Below are 21297 nucleotides of genomic sequence, written 5' to 3' on the forward strand. Positions count from 1 at the left end.
ATTTGGCCGGATTGCATTAAGGACAGATCCCAGTGTGATGTCACAGCAGCCGAGAGAAGCAGTGTCCAGTGATGTGATGCAGGAGGAACAGGCTCCCAGTGTGATGTCACAGCAGTGACAGCTGCTGAAAGGAGCAGTGCCCTGTGAGGTCACTGCAAGAGGGAGAGCTCCCAGTGTGATGTCACAGCAGCCGAAAGGAGCAGTGCCCAGTGATGCCAGGGCAGGAGGAGCATGCGCTCAGCGCGACGTCACAGCAGTGACAGCAGCTGAAAGAAGCAGTGTCCAGTGATGTCACTGCAGGAGGAATATGCTTCCAGTGTGTTGTCACAGCAGTGACAGCAGCCGAAAGGAGCAGTGCCCAGTGATGTCAGTGCAGGAGGAGCATACGCTCAGCGCAACATCACAGCAGTGACAGCAGCTGAAAGGAACAGTGTCCAGTGATGTCACTGCAGGAGGAATATGCTTCCAGTGTGATGTCACTGCAGCTGAAATGAGCAGTTCCCACTGATGTCACTGCAGGACGAACATGCTCCCAATGTGATTTGACAGCAGCTGAAAGCAGCAGTGTCCAGTGATGTCACTGCAGGAGGGACAGGCTCCCAGTGTGATGTCACAGCAGTGACAGCTGCTGAAAGGAGCAGTGCCCAGTGAGGTTACTGCAAGAGGGATAGCTCCCAGTGTGATGTCACAGTAGTGACAGCAGCTGAAAGGAGCAGTGTCCCGTGATGTCACTGCAGGAGGGACATGCTCCCAGTGTGATGTTACCGCCGTGATAGCAGCTGCAAGGAGCAGTGCCCAGTGATGTCACTGCAGGAGGGACAGCTCCCTCCCATTCGGCCGTATTGCATTAAGGACAGCTCCCAGTGTGATGTCACAGCAGCCGAGAGGAGCAGTGCCCAGTGATGTCACTTCAGGAGGGACAGCTCCCAGTGTGATGTCACAGCAGTCGAAAGGAGCAGTGCCCAGTGATGTCATTGCAGGACGAACATGCTCCCAATGTGATGTCACAGCAGTGATAGATGTTGAAAGGAGCAGTGTCCAGTGAGGTCACTGCAGGAGGGACAGGCTCCCAGTGTGATGTCACAGCAGTGACAGCAGCTAAAAGGAGGAGTGCCCAGTAATGTCACTGCAGGAGGGGCATGCCCCAGTGCGATGTCACTGCAGCTGTAAGGAGCAGTGTCCAGTGATGTCACTGCAGGACGAACATGCTCCCAATGTGATGTCACAGCAGTTACAGCTGCTGAAAGGAGCAGTGTCCAGTGAGGTCACTGCAGGAGGGACAGGCTCCTAGTGTGATGTCATAGCAGTGACAGAAGCAGAAAAGAGCATTGCCAAATAATGTCACTGCAGGAGGGACAGCTCCTTCCCATTTTGATCTTATTGCATTAGGGCAGCTCCAAGTGTGATGTGCAGTAGTGAGGACATCTCCCAATCTGATGCACGGGATAAACAGCAGCTCCCACTGTGATATCCCTGTAGTGAGGGCATCTTTGGAAGCTAGGTCACTGGAGTGACAATATTGCAGTGTGCTGCTTGTAATGATTTGTGACAGTGTTGAATTGCAAACATTCCTTAGAACAAGCAAAGACACTTGCGTGTCAGAGAACCTACAGAACAAACCATCTCTAGGTGCTCTGCTTTACTTCTGTGTAGCCATTCACAAGTGTTAGACACCTGGTTACACAAGAGTAATGTCCCTGGCTTGTGTTGGTGTGCTGTTCTCTAAGAATTATGCTTTCTTTGAATGTTGTTTGACATGTCTGCCATATTCGATTTGAATGTTTGTATTGTCTCATGGTAAGCTGTTGTCTGCAGCTTTGTTTAGGTGAGTGTCATCAGACATTCCATTCCATAGAGCCATCACTTACCAGTAGAATGACTTCTTCCTCATCACATCTCTGAGCTTCCGCTGGTCATCCTCGCTGAGGCTTTTGAACTCGTACACAGGACTGAATTCTGTACTTTGATGCCGTGTGAACTTCACATCAAAGGCTGAACTTGGAAAGTCAATCTGAGATAAAGCCAAAAAACAGTCATGCAGAAAAAGTAAATCTCCAACTATTCATCAAATCTGCCAGGAGTCAGAATTGGTCCCAGTTTCCATTCTGAACTGGCTCAATGCCTGTTCTACATCAGACTGAGAGTCAAGCAGTTAGTTTGGTTCGGACCAAAGAAGGCAGCAGCAGAACTGCCTCTGCTAGCTCAGATAACCCATGGGCAGGGTCACTGGAATTATGCGGCTGGGGAGGACCAAATAATGCGGAAGGGTTGACTAAATTAAGTTGCATTAAAGGGCGAAAAATGCAGTTTTTTTAATGATAGTATTACTTTATTATTTTGTCATTTTTCTATATGTTAACTTAGCCTGGGCAAAGGTTCACCTCATCAGCACCAGTGTCACACCCACATGAAGCAATAAGCAACAGCAACGTGATCAGTCCACCTTTATGAAGGGCGTTTTAGTAACTCTTCATCTGTATGAGCTAGAATTGTTAAAATATGCAGATTGTGTAGAAGACAATAGATTATGTGGCAAATGCAGAAAATCCATAATTATGTGGAAGAAAAATCTGAATTCCAGTGCAACTACCTATGAGATTCATTTCGTACCAGAGCAATGCACTCCATGTGGCGACAGAGGAGCTTCACTATACTTTTGAGGCTCCTGTATAAAAGTGCTCGTGTAGAAAGGGCTCTTCACGGTATTAGTGGAGTCCATAGGTACACACAGCCTCTGCATAGTAACCAATCCCCTATGGCACACCACAGAGTGACCATGCTGTGTCCCTACTGAAGCCACAGGTGAAACTCTTCAAGCCGGCGTTTGCTGTTGCAGGATCAGAAGCAGGTTCTGATCATCATGGGCGCAGGTTCTGTACTTCTGGGCGCTATGCTTTAACAGACCCATTGGGGGTCATGGTACTCAGCCATAAACAGGTTCTGCATGGCTTGGAAAACCTCTGCTGTACCATGCACTACACAATATTTTTGAGTCTGCACTAGGTTTTCTTTCATTAAACTAGACTGTCAGAGTACACCGAGATGATTGTGGATTTATTTTTACCTTTCCTCAGCAAAGCCCTTTTCTGCTGACATGGGGTTCACACAAAGTAAACGCCTAACCTGATGCCCCATCATCCCAGGCTACGAAGTGACTGGTAATAGTGGCAGTGTGATCATAGTTTAGGGGCATAGGCCTTTTTTACCTGTACACTCTTTGGGGAGCCTGCCAACTTTGTTAAAGGCTCATGCAGTCGCCCATAACCGGGATCCCATGCCTATCTTCATGCGTGAGGCATGTTGCATAAGCATGTGTTGGGAGTTTCAATGGAATCCAACGAATGGCGGTGTCCATCCGACACGCAATGTGCAAGAACGGACAAGATGGCGGTCTCCATATAGACTGCCCTTTGCCAATGGCTGACAAGACAGCTCCACTTCCCTGTACTCAGAAGGTCCTCCACAAGGCCTGGCTTGGTATTTTTTAAGTGGTGGAGTTGTTGGGGGGGAGGGGAGTGACGAGTCTTTCCATGCTCTCCCTCCATTTAGTTTATGTTTCCTCGGCTAGATTGGAACATGCAACTCCGCCGTCCAGCGCTGCTGGCTGTCACATAGCAGCAGTGGCTCTCATTGTCTGGCTCCAATCAACAGCCACATTTCAGCCAGTGGAGGGAGACCGACACCAAGAAGAAAGGTGCACTTGTCACGGACTCTCAATTTAGAACACAGATTTTAGGGTGGCTTTGGGACTCCTATACTGGACAGAAAAGGAGACACCCAGGGTGCCGTCGAAGATCTCTGTAGCGTCACAAAATGTGTGACACAAAGCAACAACACTTCTCTCAGACAACACTTCTCTCAGACATTCGCAGCCACAACCTGGCTGAGCTGACAGATGACCTCAGCAGGTCAGCGCCACCGAGTTTACTCACTGCCAACCTCGACGACTTCCACTATTCAAATGGGAGAGGTTGTCACGAGGCTGGCAGGCATTGTTAATGTAGGTTTCTGCTTTGCCGGGTCTATAAATCCAGGCCTAAAGACCTTCGATGCCTCTGCGAGTGAACCTTAGTTGAAGCAGGCTCCGGTGTCTATAGGGCTCTTGTTACCAGCACCCAGTGCTTTAAGTGGGAAAAAAAACTGGGGGTGCTCTAAAAGGGGCGTGGTTAATGTATTGCAGGGGTGTGGCCTATCCAAGTAGGGGCGTGGTCTAAATCAAAATAACTAGCACTGTGTGCTTAAGAAAATCATGAGTACCGTACCGGCACTTCTCCGTGTTCTCCCATTGAGTACCGGGACTTCTCCTTGTGTTAAGAGAGTACCGGTACTCCTAGTGGCATGCTGTGGTCAGTCTCTAGGTTATGGGTGCTTGACAGTTAATGTCGAGTGGATTCCGGCGCTAGGTTGCGGCTGCAGCCCTACACTCCGAGCCGGCATTTGATAAGATAGCGCCTTAGGCGGAGAGAAATTTGGCGCCCTTGCTAATAGAGACTGAAATGCGGCAGCAGGGGGTCCTTTTTGAGTTGAGCTAAGCAGTGACTGCCCCCTGAACCCACACGCCTCGGGACCTCCCCAGCTCACCTAAATCACCGATAGTTTAGCTGCCTCACGGTGATGGGTCTGTTGGTGTGTGTATCAGCAGGGGTGAGACGGTGAAAGGAGCGCGAAGAAAGGGACAATGAGGTGTTAAAACAGGCCGGCCCTGCTCACACCCTGACAGCGCAACAGGACAGGAAGACACCTGTGTTTTTCTAAGCTAGAGGTCTCGACATTGGAACTGTCGCGCTGTGAGTTATAGGAAAAGTTTGCAGATCCGTTGTCTGTCAGAGTGCCTTGAAAAAAAAAAAAATCTGCTTTCGCGTAAAACTTCTGCTTCTCATGTTAATGCCCTCGGGCTAAGTTCACGCTATATATAGTTACAACAAACGCTAATTACACCCTGCAGCTATGGGCAGAACTTGGCCAAAGGCACTTTGAACATTGAAGAAGAAAATGCTGATAGTGTACAAGGTTGCCTTGAAGCCACGCCCCCAGACACGCACCTCCCAGGCTCACCCCTATCAATTTGGTGAGTACCGGCACTTCTCTTTTTCCATTTAAAGCACTGCCTAACAGTGCAGCAACAGTGGGCATAGTCTGAGCACCGGCAGGTTTTTTTTGGGCCCTCAAAACGGGTCCGAAAAAAAAAAAATAAAGAACGGACTACCTTTAGTAGCCACGAAAATAGAGCCCGATAGAGACCCGTTTCGAGGGCCCCAAAAAAAAACTGCCGGTGCTCAGACCCGGACAGACCCGGCCCACTTAAAGCCCTGCCAGCACCATCTTCTCTTCTCCGGCGGATCCAAACCACAACAAGGTCGCTCCAACACCTCTTCATCCTGGCAGGGCGTGGAGCACAGCTGCTTCCTCTCAGACGCTCCCTGGCAGGCCAGGCCAGCGTCTGCGGGTCTCATCACATGATCCCAGGGCAGGGCACGTGGCGCACAGCGCGGTGCGACAGGCCCACACACAACAGACACTGTGTCCGAAGAAACAAGCAGGGGCAGTGAAACGGAGGCCAGTGCGAGTGACGAAGGGGTCCAAACACCAGCCGGGGGAAGGGAGAGAAAAGAGACGAATGAGAGGGGAGGCCGAGGCAGGTAGAGCTCTCCGGAGGTTCGAGAAGGAGGTGACAGCGAGAGGAAAGGAAGTACAGAGGTGGAAGAAAGGAAGATGAGAGTGGGAGACAAGCGAGGAAGCAGACAGCTAAAGAAGGGAAGTGAGAGAAAAAGGAAATAAGTGAGGGAGAGGTAAGGGGGAGACAAAAAGGGATTGGATAACAGAATTGGGTAAAAATAAAAAGCAGCAGGGTATATGTTAAGTGCAATGGATAAAATAGGTTAGACAGAGAGCAAAAGATGAGAAATGGCAGAAGAAAAAGGGGAAAAGAAAAGAGGATAGAGAGAGTTAGCGTGAGAACATAAAAAACTGAAAGTGTAGGAAATTAAAAATGGGTCAAGCAAGAAGAGAAAACAAGCATTTGCAATGCAATAGGTCTCGCATTTACTAGAGTTTGAGCTATTGGCATTCTAAATCACAAAGGGCCATATGTATGAACACATTTTCCCATAGACAGAGAATGGGTAAAACCCTTTGATACATATGGCCCAAAGCCTTTTATTTATGTGTTTTGAAAACCTGCAAGCAGTGCGTAAACACCCACTTTGTACTTCTAGTCCTTGCTTACGAGAAGCAAGGCTGGCAGCAACTATGCCTCTTTTGCTGGCAGCATGGCTTCTCGTAAGCAAGGACTAGAAGTACAAAATGGGTGTTCACACACCGCTTGAAGGTTTTTTAAAACACCTAAATAAAAGGCATTGTCATTTAGAATACCAATAGCTCAAACTCCCAGCAAATGTGAAAGTCTGGGAGCAAGAGGCTATACTTTACCAAGAAATGTTAATCAGGACGAGGTGAGAGAAAGGTGGATGAATTGAGAAAGCACTAGATGGCCTTGCAGCGCTAGAGGAAGCTAGATGGTTGGAATGGTGTTGGTGATTTGAGCTACAAGGCTGAACCATCAGGTTAAACATTAATCCGAAAGTGTGAGAGACAGAGGCAGGGAGGTGTGAATTATTGGGCCCCTGAGCAGTAACTTGTCCCCGTTCCGCCACTTCAAGGCTTGCAGTAAGAGGAGAAGTGTCTACTACAGCTTTATCAAGAGACATGAACTAGATCATAAAAGATTAAAGGGTGTTGGAAAGCTTTTGAGGGCGGTGGAGAGAGCAACCCTCCGGCTGGGGAGGCAGAGCGAAGGAAGAGAAGAAACGCAAGGACCTGGAACCTGGGGAAGAGAACCAAAGGGAAGAGAAAGTGAAAAATGACAGAAAACATTCCCAGCAAAAATGTGTTTTTTTTTGGGATCCATTTCACAAGGTAACTAATGAGGAAAGAGAGAGGGTAAGAACCGTGTCTTGAAGTCACGGTTTTCAGCAAGTTAGGAGGAGCGAGACAGAAGGAAGAAGAGAAATAAAGAAAGAGGGAGGGGGAGGCTGATAGAGGCAGAGCAGGAGAAGTAAACACTGTCCTTGTCTGGCTAGGCAAGAAGGAAGAGGCCGAGTCCTATTGCTTCTCTGCCCTCTCCGCCGCCGAGCCTTATCTATAGGCAGTGGCTATATCTGACACTCTGGGATGCACGTTTAAAAATAAAACAATTTGCAAACGCTATACTTTTTCCGCGCTATATAAATGTGCTGGTTGCCATTATTAGAGTTAAAGGCATTACAGAAATGGAGCGCCGTTATAAATATAAAGCTTAACATGCAGTGCAGTTACGTGGTCGCGGTAGCCTATAAAGAAAGTAAACCAGGAGACTAAACACTGTGAAGGAAATGAAGGCAAACAACACCCAAAAGAGACTCTACATAATGTTTGTAATGCGCGCACGCTTAGCACCTAATTACATGGAGATAGCAGCAAACGCAGCAAGAAGAAAAGAAGGCACAGAACAGAATACTTAGAGGGCAGACAAAGTGTTTGTAATACGCAGTCGGTTCGCACCTAAGTAGACAGAAATGTTAGGAAGGCACTGTGAAGTGAATGCATAGAACACAACAAAGAGTATGCAGACAAGATGGCTATCAACATAGAGGCCATACGACTTAGTAATTCAGAATGGGCTGTTAGATGTTAGTTGCCTCCACGTGATTCACTAATTTACAGTGTGTTGCCAGTAACTAGCCATGCAACCCAGCAGTAAAAAAGACTTTAAAAAACAAGCAATCCGTGTCTGTGAATTGAAAAGGATTGTTATCGCTGGAGCCTGGCAACATCTGTTGTTTTTGAGGTCTCTTTGCTTCCCCCTAAAAAAAACGCAAAGCATTTTTCATTTTGTTACACAAACCCATATGCTACTCTTGTAAACAACAAACACCGCAATAACATGTGGCCAAAAACGACCCAAAATGCTTAGCAATCAGAGACAAAGCAAAGTCTAAAAAAAAATAATAATAACTGCGCCAAATTATAAATAGTACGAAAAAAGTACGAGTGCTGCTCTTAATATAAACCTTGGCGTGCTGCGCAGTTATGTGCTCGCGGTTGCGTGTGCAGCAAATAGAAGCGCCTTGGGCGCTATACAAATGACAACAAAGGAACAACATCCTATCAGCGCATTATATGGAGTACGCTATTTTTACACCAAGCTAAATGCAGCTGTGGATCGAAAAGTGAATATGAATCTGATATAGAACTTAAACTACGCTATTTTTACACCAAGCTAAATGCAGCTGTGGATCGAAAAGTGAGCATGAATCTGATATAGAACTTAAACCAGATCTAAGCATTTTGCGAACCTGTATGGTGAAATAGGCCACAAAAGTGAAGTGAGACTGCACAGGCCCTGAAAATTGAGAGGAACTGTAATTTCACACAAGGTGTTTGGTACTGTACTGCAGTAAGCGAATAGCGGGTCAGGGGAGCACTAGCGCTCAGAAGCCGAAGTCTGTGGTTAGTGACAGTATCACTGCATACAGCAGCGAGAAGTGCACATGTACCAATGTTAGAATGCAGGTTGGTACGGGCCACCATAAATATAAAGCTTTGCACACAGCACTTTGTAAAAGCCCATACACTTTAAAAGTAACACATTTTTGCGGCGCGCGCGACAATAACGAAGCGTGCCAACTAAAAATGTAATAAAAACAATTCACCAAATATATACTGTAGCCGCGCTATATCAATGTGCTGCCTGCTATTATTAAACGTGAAGGCATTGGGGAAAGGCGCGCCGCAATCAATATGAAATGTTAGTGTGCAGTGCAGAAGAGAAATGCTTTGCCATGGGCGGCGAAAGAAACTTCGCTCCGAAAAGCAAAATAACCCATTTCCAACATGCGGGCTTTTGTAAACACACGATAATGCGAATGTTAAAAAGACTAAAAATGCTTTGTATGTGCTATATTTGTAAAATTTAATAAAAACAATTCACCAAATATATATACTGTAGCCGCGCTATATCAATGTGCTGCCTGCTATTATTAAACGTGAAGGCATTGGGGAAAGGCGCCCCGCTATCAATATGAAATGTTAGCGTGCAGTGCAGAAGAGAAATGCTTTGCCAAGGGCGGCGAAAGAAAACTTAAAAGCACTTCGCTCCGAAAAGCAAAAAAAAACATTTTCAACCTGCAGGCTTTTGTAAACACACGATAACGCGGATGTTAAAAAGACGAAAAATGCTTTGCCATGGGCGGCGAAAGGAAGCCTAAAAAACAAGAAAAACAAGCCCGGCGGAGAGTGGCGCGCGCGCTTGGCGGGGGAGCGCATTCCAGGCGGGGGAGCGGACCCTTTGAAGTGCGATGCCAAAGCGGATTGCATGGCGGCACGATGCGCGTGATTGTGCGCGTGCTAGCCATGCAATCCGCTTTTGGGAGCACTTTGAAAAGCCCCCTTACAATAGTCTCGCTTTGCGATCGCTTACGCGATAGCAAGGCGAGACCTAAAAATGAAAGATGGCAAGGAAATGCTGTGAGGAGCAGAGAATGAAGAGAGACAGACATGAAGAACCATATCGAGACAGCAGGTGGGTCTAGGCAGAGTTGGGATGTATGGTACCAGGTGGGCCACTGGAAATATGCGACTGTACAGCTGCAGTATTTTTCGCATAGCCATAATTTTGCTGCATTTGCCACATATTCCATCATCTGCTGCATAATCTGCACATTTTAACAAAAAAAATTTTTTTTCTTGCTCAAAAGTTACTAAAAACACAGCAACACATGTTTGGGTGTAGTGTAAGGCCCTTAGGAAAGGTTGAGTGGTCACTTTTGTTTATTGCTATATGTGGGTGCTAAACCGGTACTAATGAGGTGCAACCAATACCCAGACAGTGTTAACAAGTGCAAAAATGACAAAATAATGAAATGCACGCATTATGCTGAATAATTTACTTTCTTGTTGCATAATTTACTCAACCCTGCCGCATAATTTGTCCGTCTCCTGACGCATAATTCCAGTGGACCTAGGTACCAGATACCGACTCGCCAGCAAACCACTCAGTGGCATACAGGACATTTACTAGGCTTTGATGTCAGTAAGCTTGTTTTGGGATGCACATTCTAAAATTCTAATGATGCGCTTAGAAAGGGAAGGGCCCTCTCCTCTGCCTCAGAGTGCAACAAATCAGAGTGAAAAACAGCTGGAAAGTGTTGGAAACAGGGTGGTCCAAACTGCCTGCCATCTCGTGGGACTCAGGATACCAACTTCTCTTATGCCAAGCAATACTCCGAAAAAGAGTGAAAAACAAAAGGAAAAATCCCAAGACTGCAAGATTCCCCCGCCTCTTCTCCTAGCCGGGCCAGAGGTGCTGTACAGAGGACTGTACAGAGGCTTACACCCCTGACAAGGAAGGCCACTTAATTGCAGAAAGTACAAATGCAATCTTTTTAAAAGACAAACATCAGCAGATTGTATAATTGGTCAGATTCTTGAAGGGGTGGGCAACGGCTTGGGGCAAGATTTACCTGAACACGCACATCTAGAATAGATTAATACTCCAAAACTATTGCCTCAAGGAAGTAACTTTTTCAGGTGTATTATTCATTAGCCTATTACAAACGTGCATTAAATAAACAAGGCACTAATCTATTGTATATTGTATGCAATCTAGATTTCAGAAACGTTTGGGAAATTCTTAACTAGCCAAAATTTATTTTTATTTTCAGACTACAATTCTCATTTCACAGGGTTATACTGTTCACAGGGGTAAAAATTCCACTTTGTTGAGTTTGCCCTCTTTAAAAAAAATAAAAATTATTGGCCTAAAAAAAACGTTGGATGTTGGTGAACTACTATCTTCGTTGCAACTGTTTTCTGTTCTTTTTAGCCTGGTACTTTTTTAGGTCTCGGCCTGACGTAGGCAGCGCATGCACTGTCTCGTCATACGAGGCTTCTTGGAATCGATACGATTCCAGAAGCCTTCTCCGCCGTAAGTTTTGATTCGTGCGCGTCCTTTTGCGTCACAAATTATGCCAATGAAGGCGTGCCACTCGCTGATTATTGCCACCCTGTCTCCTTTAATCCACGCCCTGCGGGATTGGATCTCTCACCAGCGGCGTGACACAGTAGGTTTATTGTAAGCTTGCTGCACTTTTTTTTTTTTAAGACATCGCATGCGTTTGTTATCTAAGACTAGCCTTTCGCTTGCTGTAAGCTTTACTTCATGGCGCTTTGTTTTCCGGCGGTTTTCCTTATGTTTCAAGCTAATAAGTAAGTGTTAGATTCAATATGAGGACTCATGGAGAGAGCATGCCAAGCAGTAGGTGAATTCATGGTTCGCGAACACAACTCGGGTTGCAAAGTAAAAGATGTTCCTTGTCTGCTCAGTTTTCAGTGTTACTTATCAGTTGCGAATTCATCACACACCTGAAGCTGCAATACCCAGAGGTAAACTGTATCTTTTATGAAAATGCTAAAAAGTCAATGCATGCATTGGCCAGAAGCAGTGTGGCTCCATATCTGAAATAAGTGTTTGAAATTGAGCAGGTGCAGAAGACAGCTTCAGGCGTAGTTCAGTTTGCGTCTACGGTGAAGTACTCTTCTGCTGCTAGTATTGCGCTTTGTGTGTTAACCAGTGGGTGTGTTTGCGTAATTAGGTGTGGTGATGGGTGAGTGAATAAATTGCTGCTGGTGTACTCACTCTCTACTCCTCACTCTCTACTCCTCACTCTCTACTACACTCTACTCTCTTCTACACTCTACTCTCTACTCCTCACTCTCTACTCCTCTCTACTCCTCTCTACTCCTCTCTACTCCTCCACTACTCACTCTCTTCTCACTCTCTTCTCACTCTCTTCTCTACTACTCACTCTCTACACCTCTCTACTACTCTCTACTCTCTACTACTACTACTCACTCTCTACTACTCTCTACTACTAGTCACTCTCTACTATGCTCTACTACTCTCTCTCTACTACTCTCTACTACTCTACTACTCTCTCTACTACTCTCTCTACTACTCTCTCTCTACTGTTCTACCTCTCTACCTCTCTCTCTACCCCTCTCTACCTCTACCTACGCGCACATATACATACATATATAAACATATATATACATCTGCATATCTATATAAATACAAATATAAATGCATGCATACATATACATATATGCATACATATGCATGTTATGTACATGGAAGTTTGAAAAACACTAATAAAAGCAAAGCTAAAAAGCCACCTAATTACAAACAGAATTGCTTTAACTTAAACGAGGGCGAGCGCTATTGCATTTTCAATGCTTGTTGTATACATTAGAATCAAGTGGGCGCTGCCAGACACTTGCTTTGCAGCGGCAATCCGAGAGACCCTTCTCTGCCCACCACAGAACGGGAAAGGTTACTCACTTGCAGGATGACGCTGTCCGGCTGGTTGATGTTGGGGGCGCTAGAGCGGGCTCGGGCGTTGTCCTTCGTCGCTGGCCACAGGCCGAGAAGCTTCCGACCACAGGTGAGGACCCTAGAGGACAAAACGGAGACTTGGAACCTTTTGTGTCCAAAGAGGCTAACGCCAAGTATGCAGAGAATAGGCGCGTGACTCCAGGCGGACAATCTTTCAGGAGTCTGCAGAGGCGGAAACCCACCCCGAATTTACTCCTAGATGAAGAAAACTCTTTCCTGTGCACTTCCTTCTTCAGTGCTTCTAAAATTAATTTGTCCTTCTAATTTAAAGATCAAACAAAAAGCCTGCTGCAAGGACGCCATTGAAGCACTTGTTATCTTATTAAAAACAGGATCTTCTCCAGTGTCAAGATTTCTGTCTTCATATGGGCCTTTCAACAGTCATGACCATAGGTGTTTTCAGTGGAGCTGAACTCATTCAGATTACATTATATCGCAGACCTGTAAGCGGGAGGGCTCTACGGACTATTCCTGGAATTAGCATTTGCCTACAAGTCAGGAACGTAAACCACAGGTATCAGCAGTATTTGAAATGGAAATATAGTAGTGCAGGGACTCCTTGTCCCAGAGTACCCGTCTGCTGTTGAGATGGTCTGGTACTCGCCCATTTAAAGCATAGAAGCTGTGCTAAGAAGTGCCAGTACTTTCCTGTCCAAATTAAAGAAGTACAGGTACTGAATACCTAGTAGCACCTTCCCATTTAAAGCACTTATACCGTATAAGTAAACCTATGGCAGTTAATTTAAAACTTTTTATTCTAATGTTTCTGAATGCCACCCTATATGTTTTAACATCATTCATTCATTGTGCTTATACCTAAACCATGTTGCAAAATGAGCGTAAACAATTTGACCCTAATGTGCAGTGGGAGATCGATCCTGTGGAAAAACTACACTGTCGCCAGGTACTCTTTACTGAGGGGTTTAATTCAGGCTTTCCTTACTGGCGTCCTCTCTTTAGGGAAAAACCTGACAATAGGCCAACATGGACGATGTGCAGTGTGTAGATTTCCATGTAAAGTAGTGATCTGTACATTCAATGTTGCATCACACAGTGGTTGTATAGTGCAGCATTGTCATTTACTTGGTGTTGGGATGGGAAGTCTCCTGCATGTCTCTGGAGAGAGTGCTTCCCTGCCTTATGCTAATCTCCAGGCAAGTCACTCAAAAGCTACTGTATGGTTTCTAGATCCCTACCTCAGGGAGCATGACAATCATACATGTCCACGGAGGGTCTCACCGTTTACATGGATTGAGACCCTAGAGCTTGGCTCTGCGGTCGAGGGGGCATGCCTAGTGCACCCTTATTTTTCAGAGAGTGGCTACTGCCCTCTCTATTAAGGCTGTGGTGGACTGACAGTGGTGGCAGCAATAAATCTATAGTGAGGAGGGGTGCGGCCCTAGGCACCCTCCTGACCAAGTCTGTGCAGTCTGCCATGCCTGTGGTCCTGTTGCCTTTGTCTACCCGACGTGTGTTTGAGAGCCCGTGGGTGTACTGGGGAAGAATGGTGAGCTGAGCCAGTGTGAGGAATGCGAGCTGTTCTGCTGGACATCCCAGCTCCCCCGTGTCCCTCCCCATTTCCTTGGAAAGGCCTGGTGGGCTGGGGCAGACACTCAGCTCTTATCTGGTTTTAGCTGCACTAACCCTGCTAAGAGGACCCTTCCCCATTGGTCAGTGCCTCCTGGGCTGGAGTTAATTAAAATTCCTCTTTAGAGATATGCACAGGCTGATACCAGGAAAACATGGAGGGAAATTGTGCATGATTTAGCCATGCATGGGACATGCTATGAATGGTTTGTGATTGGAGGTGTATTCAGGATGCAAAAGTAGCAGAGCCTCTGATTGGATGAGCCTATCAATCAGAGGTGATAAAAGTTTGGCCTGAGTGGTCAGCTGTTGTTCAAGACTGGTCTATGACTGAAGAGGGGGCCACACCAGGTCTGTCTGAAGATAGTCAGGCACAACCCGCAGTGTGAAGGCAGGAGATAAGACACTGTTCACTGCGTCTGGAACTAAGGCAGTTTTCTCTATGACGAATGGAGTCTGCTGCCAAGAGTTCAATGAGAATCCAGGGCATCAGCAACATTGGAGACCAGCTGTTTCTGTGTGACTTGTGGCGCGTGCGCTTTTGAACAAGGAAATTACAGACAGCTGCCCAAGGTGTGGAAAGGAAGCTTACAGCACATCACAGGAGTTGGTGTGGAAAGGAAGCTTGCGGCACATCAACGAAGCTGGTGTGGAAGGAAGCTTGCAGCGCATCAAGGGAGCCAGAGAGGGGGAAGCTTGATTCTAGTCCTTGAAGGTGATATCAAATCCCCTCTAACCTCCTCCCCTGCGCTGTGGGAGCCTGTACAAGCAGTGGCTGGGAATAGAGGCCAGCGAAACAGGCCCCCACCTTTCTTTTTGTGATCTCTGGGGGTATCAGGGTGAACTGGCACTCTGTCCAGCCACTACCCTCCTACAGCTAGCCAGTGGCTACTGGACTAGTGGGACTCCAGTAAACTGTGCCAAGACATCAGGCACCTGTGGTCAGATCCCTGACACCACTAGAGCGGTGTCCTCACTTAAGACGGGAGGGCAGTTCTGTTGCTTTGGGTGGGAGTTATGGGGCTGATCAAGAACATTTGCCTTCACATCATATGCTGAAACTATATCCTTTCAATCCAAAGATTGGTATCAAGGCTCTAGTGAATGAGAGCAGCCCTGTGTAACACGGTCTGTAATATGCAATGCTTATTGTGTATTTTCATGTTAACTGTGTTTTTATAGTGCTTGGAGTCTAGGCGCTATAATACTGTTTGGGGTCAGATCTCTGTCCCAGAGGGTTGTAGAGACATCTGGTTTTCACTGTTTATCCTAGTTTTATGTGTAGTATAATTATCTTGTGTGTATTAAAGTACTTTTCTTTTATAAAAAGTAAAGCACTGACTGGACATTGAGTTTATCAGCTGGTGGTACGGTGTGCAATGTATTCTGAATGTCTAACCCCACCTCACCTCCTTGAGTAAGGCTTGGACTGCTCTGTCTCGCTACCCTGAGAGAGTCAAGTGCTGGAGAGGAGTACTTGGGTTATCCAGTTTTGGGTCCACTAGTACTGCGGCCCCAGGACACCAGTGGGCAACACTCCAGTTGATGTGATTGGAGCGCAGTTACCCCTGAGTGCCCTGGTGCTCAGGAAGCAGGGTCTACACATGGCCTCTTGGCGCTGTTGTGGTGTCGGTTCATGGTGACCTCCGCAGTCAGTAGGGTTATTTCCATCCCAATCCCTAATTCTAAAGTAGTCATTTGACAAGGCTATTTGGCCTCCTATTGGGGTACATGAGTTTATGTTGTGGATAGTCTCAAAGAAGGGAGAGACCGGGATGAGAGGGCCTTGCTACCTTTGGCCGAAACTGGACGCGTGTAAGGTTGGTAGTGGATGTGTGGGGATGCAGGTGTACTGTCACCTGAGCTCAATAAATGGTTTGCCTTTAAATAATTCTAACGCAAAGCTCCAAAAAGGGGTGGGGCGGTTCTTTCGACCTTTCCACTGAACCCAAGTTGTTGTCCAAGACTTATGCTGAAGAGTTCAGATTGTCTAACATTGTGAGTGTGTTTGTGTGGTTTACTGTCATTAGTGATGTGCTCAGTTGGTGCGATTTGTCCGACTGGTGAAATATTAGATCGTAGACGGGTCTTACATGAAGGGGTTGAGGAACTCTGGTGTTGTGGCACACACTGGAAGATTGAAGGTCTTTTGGAGGTGATTTTGGTATGCTGTGCATTGTATTGTGAAGGAAGTTGTGTGATGAGTGTGTTTTAGTGTCTTAAGTATTAGTACAAAGTGTAGCACCATGCATGTCAAAACTTATAGTAGCCCTTTGGCTAGGGTGAATTATATCGCTCCAGTTTTGTTAAAGCACAGTATGTCGGTATGTACAAAGAACGGTGTGGCTCGGGCATGAGAGGGATGGGGTTGGCCGTGTTGCATGAAGTGGTATACAGGGATGTTTTGTGGTCTGTATGTATGTAGTGAGTAATTCTTTTTTCAGTGTGAAGACCTGATTCAGCAGGTTTTGGTATAGTGATGTGGTGCAAGGTAGCACATTAGGGGGTGGAGTGGGACCGCTTGAGGGGTGTGTAGGCTGGAAGTGGTTGGGCTGATGCAGTATGATTTGGAAGGTGAAGGAATGGTGTGTTATGGTGCAAGAGTGTTCGGTGATATGCATTATTATGGTGTATAAACAGTTTCGTGTCATGGGCCAACATGGATGTTTGAACCGATAGCATCACAATGCTGTAACTGTAGTGATGTATTCGCAATAAGGTTACACATTTCGGAAATCTAGTTAATTCTGTTCAAACATAGTCATATTAATTGCAGTGGCACAAAAAAAGAACAATTCGCTCTTATTTACTAATCCAAGCACTAACATTAAGGTGATCAATTGGCCATTTATATGGAACAAGGTTAATCATTTATAGCTACTCTGGCTGCGCAGTAGTAGAGCACATTGTGTTTATCTAAAGTAAAACTCATGCAAATACATCCGCAAATATGGTCAAGAGAGATTCGAGGGCTACATGAAAAACAGCTTCAAAGAAGTTGTTCAGACAAAAGGTGACATATTACTATGTCTGAAAAGAAAATGTTCATTTACAATGAATGCTTCTCCAAGAAGCAGTGCAGCATAGGAGAAAAACCCTTTTTACCACTGACGTTTTTAAGATAATTTGGGTCTTTTTTGACTTAATTGCAAGAGGCGAGAAGGGCGAGAGAAATAGAGTTGAATGGAACAAGATGAGGAGCTGGGAGTGGAGTAGAGAGTTCGGAGTAGAGGTGAAGAGATATGCTGTGTGGTGCTGCGGAGAAGTGATTGTGAAGGAGGGCTGTAATTAATCGCGACGACTCAGGGCTTCGCCTTCCCAAGTTTTTCTGTTCTAAGACGGTTTACTTTAATGCTGAGAAATTCTGATGCCTTCAGCTCAGGCATAAGGAGCGCGGGTTTCTCGGCCAGGATGGCCATATATGACTGCGTCCAGTTTCGTGCCTGTCATATTTGGCCAATCTCATGGAAAAAGTGGAGAAGACTCCACCACAGGCGTTCCTTGAGCCTAGTGAAGTTTTGTACCCTCTCGAAGTGAGTTTGAGGTCTGGGCGGTACATTGTTCTCTTAAGAGCTGGGTCTCCATTCAGTGCTCTCACAAGTCATAAAAATGCATAAGTGTTTTAAATACTTAGAGCCTGCCCCTAGAAATTTAAGTATCAGCTGGGGCCAGGGCTTGCCGCCTCCACCTTCATGTTCGACAGTGTGTCCTGTCCACTCTTCTGCGGACCCAGCATAGCTTTGTCACAGGGACCTTTATTTTGATCAAGACAGATTAGTGCAAAGGCTTTTACCTGGAGATGCCACAAGAAGTGCCTGCAAAAACGAAGCAGCGCGTATCGATGGCTGGCACCACATCTCCCAAAAAACAGGCCGGCCAGCTTGCGCCCACTACCCAGTTATGAACAAATGCTGTTAAAGGCAATATAAGAGGTTCATGGCACTCTGGTAAATCAGGCCCTCAAACTTCTTAGCCAAGTGTCAGAGCACTGAACGCCTGCCAGAAACCTCCCTTCTTTCTCTGAACATATGCTCAATGGTCAGCCTGCTATATGGTCCTCACCAGAGGGTCTGGGCTCAAAATAGCAAGCAAAAGCTGGAATTGGCAAGCTTCTGCCCTTTGGCTTGAGGCGAACCATGAGAGTTTCCAAACTAAAACTGGAGCCCTGGTTGTCTGTAGGTGAGCCTTGTGGCTCATTGTATGTCTTCATGCAAGTGGGTATGCACCATGAAGTCTTCCTAGGTGTACAAGCACAATCTAAATTAAACTGAGGTGGCTGGAAAACTCTGACATGAAACCCACTGAAGTGGCAAATGTATATTCGAACATTGGAATGTTGGGAGCTCCACTGAAGACAATGGAGTGCTCCCTGCTTCTGCGGGCCGGCAAAGGCCCGCAGAGCAATATTCCAATGTTTTACAAAGGCCTCTTGGAGCTCAAGGGGATTTAAATCCCCTCGAGCTTCGAGAAGCCTTTGTTTTATTTGTTAGAACATTCTGCCCTCTAGTGGCAGAATGTTCTAATAGCCTTGTAGCCCTTCCTAGTAGGGCTATACCGGCCTTTAAAGTCCCGCTCCCTTGTTAAAGTCCCTCACATTCGGCTCAGGCCTTTAACGCGGGAGCGGGCCTTTAATAGCTGGTATAACCCGCTACAGGCTATATTAGAACATTGGAATGTTGAGCACTCCATTGAAAACAAAGGGGTGCTCCAGGCTTCTAATGGCTGGTAAAGCCAGGAATATCAACATTTTTTTCATTTCATAGCTGTTGCTGTGAACAAAGGGCTAACAGAGGGCAAGGGTATTTTAATCCCCTCAGCTCCATGATGCCTTGGTTTTCGAAATTAGAACATTCTGCCCTCTAGGGGCAAAATGTTCTAATAGCCTTATAACTAGGGCTTTATGGTATATATATATATTTTTATTTTACTTTTCAGTCTGTATTTATCCATATTTATTTTGTACCCATTTTTTTTTTATATCCAATTTTATTGGTGTTGGACCCGGCCTCGTAACATGGCTCTACTGGTCCCCACACCACCTAACCTGGTGCCGGCGGCCCCAATCCCCCGGCCTCACCAAGCCTTTCCACCAGAACACACGCACTCAACCCGGACACCCTCGTCCATGGCCTCTCTCCTTTCGGCCACCCCGGGCCCGCGTGCCCACTTCATGCACCAAGATGGCCGCCCGGCCCCAGCGCGACCCGGGCCTAGAGGCGCCACTCCGGCTGGAGGACATCACGCTTCCAGGGGTGAGAGAGGGAGGAGCAGTTTCTATCGCACCTCTGAACTCCCCTGGGACGATGGGTTTCGATCGGCCCTCCGGCCTCCCTGAAGGCTGGCTCCACGCCTGCTGGGTGTCTGGGACTCCTCCCGACCCGGCCCTGAAAGGATCAAAAGACAATGGCAGGAAACCCCCGACAAGCGACCCCCAGGTGACAAGACCCCTGCCTGCACAGACTCCGGACATCAAAGAGGGGTCGACCTATAACCAGGGGTGCTCTGGGACTGTCCGGCAGATTCGACGCTGGAACAACGAGAGCCTGCTGACGCGGTCGCGGCTCCTGGAACTTAGAACTACCTGAGCCCTGCTGAGTGACTCGCGGCTCCCTGAAGATTGTAAGACCTCCGAACTTGTACCTGAGCCCTGCTGAGTGACTCGCGGCTCCCCGAAGATCGTAAGACCTCCGAACTTGTACCTGAGCCCTGCTGAGTGACTCGCGGCTCCCTGAAGACCGTAAGACCTCCGAACTTGTACCTGAGCCCGCTGAGTGACTCGCGGCTTCCACAGACTCCACTGGTCCCGCCGGACCCCACGACAACCAGCCTACCCCCCAGCTCGAGGATTGTGAGCTGTGCGCCGGGTACATCCTTACCTTGAACTTTTGTGCCAAAGACTGTCCCGCTACCCCCTATCCCTTCCGAGACTCATTGAGCCCGCGCTCTCCTTGTACATATTTGCAGTGCTAACCTATTTGATAAAGATTGGTTCCTGAGAACGCACGGTGTGTTGTTTCTGTGTCGTGTGGTGCCCGAAGTACGATCCTCGCTACGAGACTTCTCCTCCTGAGGAGTCTCCCGCCAGTGCCCGGCTACGATACTTGAGGGTGGGTCTCAGGGTAGTCAGGACTCCCTTCCCGGGCTCCTCTGAGGTCGCCATCTAACATTGGTGGCAAGCGACGGGATTCGGGCCCATCACCGAGAGATCGTACTGTGAACGACGGACGCACTACCAACAAAGATGGCAGAAGGAAACACCGTGATCCCCGCAGAAATAAACGCCAACAGGGTGTTCCAGGTGGAACAACTAGAAGAATACACACACAAAGAACTAAAGCAATTCTGCAAAGAACTTAGAATCGCTACCACCGGTCTCAACACCAAGGAAGATTTGCAGAAAGCACTGAAAGCCTGGGTGGATACCGGGGCCTCCCGCCCGGAAAACACGGGGGAGCGCCCCGACGAGGCCGAACCTCCCCAAGGCGAAAGCAGCAACAATCAGGTGCGAAACATCGTACCAGAAGGGGGCCTATCCCCGGAGGAACTCGCGGACAGAGAGAGAAGCCGCAATCACGAACTCGAGTTAGCTAAGCTCAAAATCGAAGGCGAATTAAAGTTAGGAGAGAAAAAGCTAGCAGTAGAGCAAATGCGCGTGCAAGGCGAGCTAGAAGAGAAGAAGCTCCAACGGGAACACGAAGGAAGGAAGCTCCAACTGGAGCACGAACGCAGCTTGAAGGAAATCGAACTCAAGGCCAGAAGTGAGGAAGGGAGGCCCCCGGGAAACCGAGAGGCGACCTCCCCAGCGGAGCAGAAGGTCCACATCCCCAAAGATGTGGTCAAGGAATATTATAAAAACGATGACATTCAGCAATGGTTCAGGGCCTACGAGGTCGCCATGACCTCCCATCGGGTCCCGCAGAAGGACTGGGGGGCAGGGTTGTGGGGGCGATTTCTGAGCGAAGGAAGAGACACCCTGCTCGACCTACCCCTCTCTCTGCAGACCTCCTACAGCCACATGAAAGAGGCTCTACTCACAAGGTACGGTCTCACCCCCGAGATGTACCGTCAACGATTCCGGGACTGCAGGAAAATCCCGGGCACCACCTGGGTAGAATATGTAAACTTTTTTAGTCGGCCCTTCGATGGGTGGGTCAAGGGCAGCAAAGTCACCACTCTTGAGGAACTCACCGACCTCCTATTGTGGGAACACCTGGCTGCGAACTGCTTTGTGGAACTACGCCAGCATCTGCTCGACAGCAAACTCACCGATCCCAGGAAGC

At 47.3% G+C, this 21297-nt stretch overlaps 1 protein-coding gene across 1 annotated transcript in view; it reads right to left on the reverse strand.

Annotated features, from left to right (window-relative positions):
• The window catches only part of PIK3C2B (phosphatidylinositol-4-phosphate 3-kinase catalytic subunit type 2 beta), a 692267-nt gene that overhangs the window by 289090 nt on the left and 381880 nt on the right, over positions 1-21297 (reverse strand). The window contains exons 12-13 of the mRNA XM_085647698.1: positions 12377-12488; positions 1869-2011 (exon numbers count right to left, since the gene is read on the reverse strand). Coding sequence (XP_085503824.1) covers positions 1869-2011; positions 12377-12488 — 255 coding nt within the window. The remainder of the gene's footprint in view (positions 1-1868; positions 2012-12376; positions 12489-21297) is intronic.

The sequence above is a fragment of the Triturus cristatus genome, chromosome 1_1 (assembly GCF_964204655.1).
Source record: "Triturus cristatus chromosome 1_1, aTriCri1.1, whole genome shotgun sequence".
Lineage (NCBI taxonomy): Eukaryota > Metazoa > Chordata > Amphibia > Caudata > Salamandridae > Triturus > Triturus cristatus.